The sequence below is a fragment of the Haliotis asinina genome, chromosome 6, assembly GCF_037392515.1.
Source record: "Haliotis asinina isolate JCU_RB_2024 chromosome 6, JCU_Hal_asi_v2, whole genome shotgun sequence".
Lineage (NCBI taxonomy): Eukaryota > Metazoa > Mollusca > Gastropoda > Lepetellida > Haliotidae > Haliotis > Haliotis asinina.
The window spans coordinates 11,375,830-11,381,489 of NC_090285.1; the positions used below are offsets into that span (position 1 = coordinate 11,375,830).

The following is a 5,660-nucleotide window of genomic DNA, read 5'->3' on the forward strand; positions in this document are numbered from 1 at the left end:
ATAGGCTTTGAGAGTACGTTTTACAATGAATCGTCAAACAAAAAAAACAACAAACAAAACCAAAACACACCCTCTGTGGAATTGGTAATCAGTTTAATTCAAACACATGTAAATAATATAATGATTGTTGGATAAATTTACATGGTTGATGTTCAGTACATAAGGATGAATGTCAGACAATTACAAGTAAAAATGACGAAGGTGGAGCTACGGTGTGATCAGAAAGTCAATAACGTGTATGGCCTCCTTGAGCGTTGACAAAAGCGTTGCATCGTACATGGAGTGGATGAGACGGTTGATGAGGGCCATAGGAACTTGTGGCCAGACTCGGTGATGCGCCTGAGAGAGTTCAGCTGCAGTTGTTTCCTATGTTGAGCATCAATGAGCCTCCTCTGAATCTCGCCCAACAAATGTTCTATCGGGTTTACGTCTGGACTGAGAGCAGGCCATTGAAGAGTTCGTATACTATGTGGAGAGTCTCTAATTGCTCAGTCTCTATAGTCAGTATGGGAACGCACGTTTTCCTGCTGGAAGACCTGGTTTCCATGGAGACCAAAATATGGAACGTTGAAGGGTCTCAGCGGGCCTGGACCACCATAGGGCCTAGTTTGTTACTGAGAGCAATAGCACCCACACCATTATGCTCTAACCTCCCCACGAGTTTCTTTTCCAGGACACAATCATCTGCAAAACGTTCCCCGCCTCGTCGCTACACTCTGGCTCTGCGATCAGCCGTCGAGACGCAATGCCGGCTTTCGTCGGCAAGAATCACAGTTAGCCTCTCCCGGCGACGTCAATTCCGATGATGTGTGGTCCACTGGAAACGAGCTCGACGGTGTCGAACAATGATTACCGGACCCCAGTAAGGCCTGCGACATCTGACGTTATGTTCCTGCATCCGGACTGTGTCGGTGCTGGTCTCTAGTGAATGAGTGGTTGTTCGTGCAGTTTCCGTATTGGTAGCGAAACGATTTTGAACGTGATGACGGACAATCTGGCGATTTTGCCTAAACGTTGTCTTCCACTGCGAGAACTGTCGGCTGTGCTTCCAGTAGCTTGAACAGAAAAAATTGCACCATGCCTTGCAGTCTGGCCAGCATTCACGTCTTCCTAAAGCCTTAGCCCCTCTTTTCCCTTGATAATTGTGGCATGTCGTTACTGTGGAACAGTGGATGATTCGGTGCGTGTTCAGTGACTCTTCTCATAGGGAATACACGTCATTTTCATGAAATACGCTCAAAAACCTCGTCCCATAATTATATTAGTAACTGCGTTTTGACATGTATTTTGTATCAAATAGAGAATCTGAAACCAAATGTTATTGAACACTGGCTATGTACCAGGCGTAGCTAAAGCATATAAGGTGAAAAAATAGTTAAAATTAAGATGAAACATGTCTGGCAAAATGTTTGGTAGGGTGACGTAATTTTTGCGATTCAGTATATATCTAAGTTGAAATGACACGAAAAAGATTGAACTCATCAACAGTCCATTTAAAGTGAAAACCATATGATACATATCGCTAACTATATTAAAGCATCAAGAAGAAACAATTATTGTGAAACACAGTAACATAATAAACTGAAATACGTCACTTCCACAAAAATTGTCATGCAGACATTTAATAGTCTCAATAGTTTTTGGCAAGACATACTTGTAATTTTTATATCTTTCTTGGTGGGACAAAGCATACTGTATGCTTTTGAGTAATATTTTCTTCGCAAATTATTCAGTTATTGGGCTGCAAGCATGACTACATTACATGGTTACAACATTTACATTACCCTCAATTACATTTCCGGTAATTCACGTTGCAGGGCCCCGTTTCACAAAACTCTCGTAAGCCTAAGATCTCGTAGCTTTTCTCGTAGCATCCGTAGCTCCTATGTTACAGTATAGGAGGTACATTGGCTACGAGAAAACGGGCCCCTGGCTGCCATAGTCAATAGCATATGGTTGCCATGGTGAAAAGGTCATATTAGTGTGAAGTTCGAGGTGGAATTCTTACTGCAGGTCTTCTTTCGTCATCACAGACTATTTCATTAACTTGACATTGATACATCACATCTTGGATTTCGTATTCAACGTCTTTCTTCAACTAACATCAATTCACATTTTCGGGTTGAACCGATAAAGATAGTGTTTTCTTAATCATTTACGTTGGAAGTAACACAGTATTGTTCATTGGTTAACTTTAGAATACAAAAGGTTCTGATGCATTACTACTATGAAACATAACCTTTAAGAAATATCAGATATTCAAACAGATCAAATTATTCAACACGTATCATGGAGGCATATAGTACGTGTTGGACAGGTGCCACCAGTGGATGTTGATACAGTTTTGTCAAGGACGGCATACCCATGTTAATGTCTCATGATAAAATTGACCTCTTGGCGATATGTTCTTGGTTCTACTGCCCTGTCTTCAATTCCATATACGCCATCTAAGCTGTTTTGCTATCTTGGAATTTTGTCATTCATGGAATGAATTCGGTTTTAGCTTTGTATGTTTTGATAACATGTATTAAACCCATTTGTTCATTATGTTAGGCCCATATATGAGGTTAGTAAAGGGATATTTTTTGCCGTTTTATATATATTGGACAAAATGAGTTAGGGATGTTGGTATTTGTATGATTGATATTTCAGCAGTGTATCATTGATGAAATATATCATTATTCATAATTTCAAAATTTACATATATTTCTAACAATTTGTCCAGTACACATACTATTTTACTTCCCTAAAACCCAGTTAGCACGTGTTTAATTCCCATGAGGTTTTCTCAGGTGATTCAAAAACAGACTACACCATCCACGGGTGTGGTGCTAACGGACCCAGAGACATGATTGGAACTAGAATCGAACACATTATCCAATGTTTCTGGCATAGCTAAGGAATTGAAACCTGCACAGCAGTTTGGGTACGCTGACTACTGAATACTTACCATTCACGTGACTTTCCACGGATGAATTGTGGGACTGTGGTCAAGTTATTGAACACTGTAGAGTAACAGTTTGATAATGTGTTAGTTTGAGGAAGTATTTCCTCGATATCTACTTTCATATTTACTGTTGTTACGAGAGTGTGTGTTTCTCATGTTATTCATATTATCACATACCACCTTATTAATGTTAGTTATATGGCTATGAATGTAACAGAAAGTTTCTGTGAAACGTCAATATATACATGCTGGTTGTTGTGTTGTGCACTGGAAAAAAAAAATTACACATGCACTAACACACGGACTTACACTCGGAATATACTGGAACTGCGTACAACTGCCTGGTCGTCTGTCTGTCTACATCGATTGTCTGCCTTCGTCTACATCAGTACATTATCATCATTTGACACAGTCTACTGACTACTCGTTTTGTAAACAAGCTCTCATTATAAATGCTAACATTCTGGTGAGTTAATATTTGATATTTGAGACCCAATACTTTAAATTTGTGACTCAGTTGCATTGTACTAGACATCTGTATTGTGATTCATTGTAACTTGCTCATAGCTAGCTCAAGATATTATTGAATATTTTAGACTTATCTCTATTATATTTTACTGGTTCAGAGGGGATTTCTTATATCTTTGTCACGGCAATTTATTAAGAGTAACACCATTAAAAAGGCACTTACGGACCGTCTTGATACAATGTGACCTAATGAAAATGAGAACATGTGGCTAAACCTGGCACAAATGGAAATGTAGGGAACGCTTGGATAATTCCATTGTGTGCCACAAATTTCGGTATGGACATTTATAGCAATTGCCCAGAATCGAGACCTTTAAGAGTCATTGCAGCTACATTCGCACCACTGCACACGTAATTTAACGTGTTTAGAGCACATCTAGCACACATTCAGCTCATAGACAAGGTGTTATTATGTCTACATTCATAAACAGCTTTCAGATATTAAACATTGCCAAACATTGCTTTAAAAACGTACATCTGAATTATCAAAACATTTAGATAAATTGACTCACCAGGAAGTAGAGTGTTTATGGAGAAGAAACTTTCACTAACTTGGAAATCCTACATCTCGACTAAACAGTTACTAGCAAACATCACTACTGTCACTTGCAAACATCTCCACTTAACCGTCACTTCCAAACTGTCACATAGTTTTCTTTTCATGTAAGTGACATGAAATGCCTTGACTCTTGTAATTACAAACACGCGATTGCTACATTGGAAGGTACATCTGAAAAGGTGTAGGAGTGCTTCTGAAGAAATGCCTCAGTCCTGAAAAAAGTTCTGGGTCGGTTAAACTGTACTTCAGAAACACCAAGTCACAATCTCGAATCTAGTATTTTCCACTGATGATCGTTAGTAGCACAGACAGCATCCACATAACGATGTGACTGTTACTTGTCTCTCGTGATAGTTGTGGTCTCACACAGATGACACGGGCATAGGCCTGTTTCTCCTTATACAGGGCTTCTTGCACAGAGATATCATGGTGGTTCGAAATTCACTACCGATCAAGCAGTAGAAAATGAAGTTAGTAGCACTGTTAATAATTGTCATCAAAACCGAAAAACAAACAACCTGGAGAGATACTTGAGGTGAGTCAGATGCTAAAACCACAACTTTGTAAACGCCTACAAGTCCGTGGGTGGTAGTGAACATTGCAGTTATTGCAATAACAAGGCATGTCAGCTGAAATGCGCCTCTTCTGTTTCCTCTATCAGGCGATCTGCATTGGTTGTTTTGACTTGTGAATGATCTCATTCTGCATCTGGAGACTGCTAAAATGACGTTGCAGATGACGATGATGAGTATAGGAAGAATGCAAAGAAAAACCTGACTAAGGTACTTGAGGTGAAATGCAACAACCATCTGTATATCATCGAATGAGGACCAACTGATAGTTGGTGTCCACAGGAGAAAGAGAGGTACGCTGAATAACAGAGAAAACACTGCAACAGCTATGAGCAACTTGTTTTGAACAGTATCCCGCATACACGTTGAGAATCTGAAAGGCATTGCCACGGCCAGACATCTCACAAATGCTATCAATACAGTCAGGTATGTTCCAAACGTTTGAAGTGTAGAAAACAATGGTGCTATACAACGAAGCACAAGAACAAGAGTAAAGTCAGACACCAGTCGTTCCATACCAAGGACAACCATCATAAGGGCGAAACAGATGACCACTAACAGCCCTATATCCACAACATTGAGATACTTCAGCAGTCGCAATGGCTTTGAATTCAGTTTGGAGAGAACATACACGCTCATTGAGTTTCCAATAATGCCCAGCAAACACAAAAGGAATCCGATAAATGCTAGCATGTTCACGATGTCTACAGAATCCATGATGAGGGATGCACTGAGCTGCCATCTCCACGCAAAATATATACTCAGTGTTAATGTTTCCTTTGGGAAAATAAATACATAATATGCTTAAGTAGGTGGCAAAACATGTGCGCTCCAAATAGATGGCAAGACGTGCATGTACAATGTCCATTTAACTGCGTATACTGAAAGATCATCCCTATGCCGTGTATCTCTATATGTGGAAACATGTGAACGTGTGATACAGTTTTGATTGCAGTCAGGACAGAATTCTGCAACAGCCTGTTGACTCCTTGATCAAATTTTCTTTTTGCGTTTTTATTCCTTTTTTTCATGACGTTTTTGAGTGTGAAGTAGG

At 39.6% G+C, this 5,660-nt stretch overlaps 1 protein-coding gene across 1 annotated transcript; it reads right to left on the reverse strand.

Moving 5' to 3' along the window:
* Window positions 1–4,396: 4,396 nt before the first annotated feature.
* Window positions 4,397–5,323, reverse strand: LOC137286397 (probable G-protein coupled receptor 139). Its single transcript, XM_067818241.1, has one exon. The coding sequence runs from the start codon at window positions 5,321–5,323 to the stop codon at window positions 4,397–4,399; it is 927 nt and encodes a 308-aa protein (XP_067674342.1).
* Window positions 5,324–5,660: the final 337 nt, after the last annotated feature.

Excerpts from the sequence above, each read along its gene's own strand:
- LOC137286397 (XM_067818241.1), bottom strand. The coding sequence starts at position 5,323 with ATGGATTCTGTAGACATCGTGAACATGCTAGCATTTATCGGATTCCTT.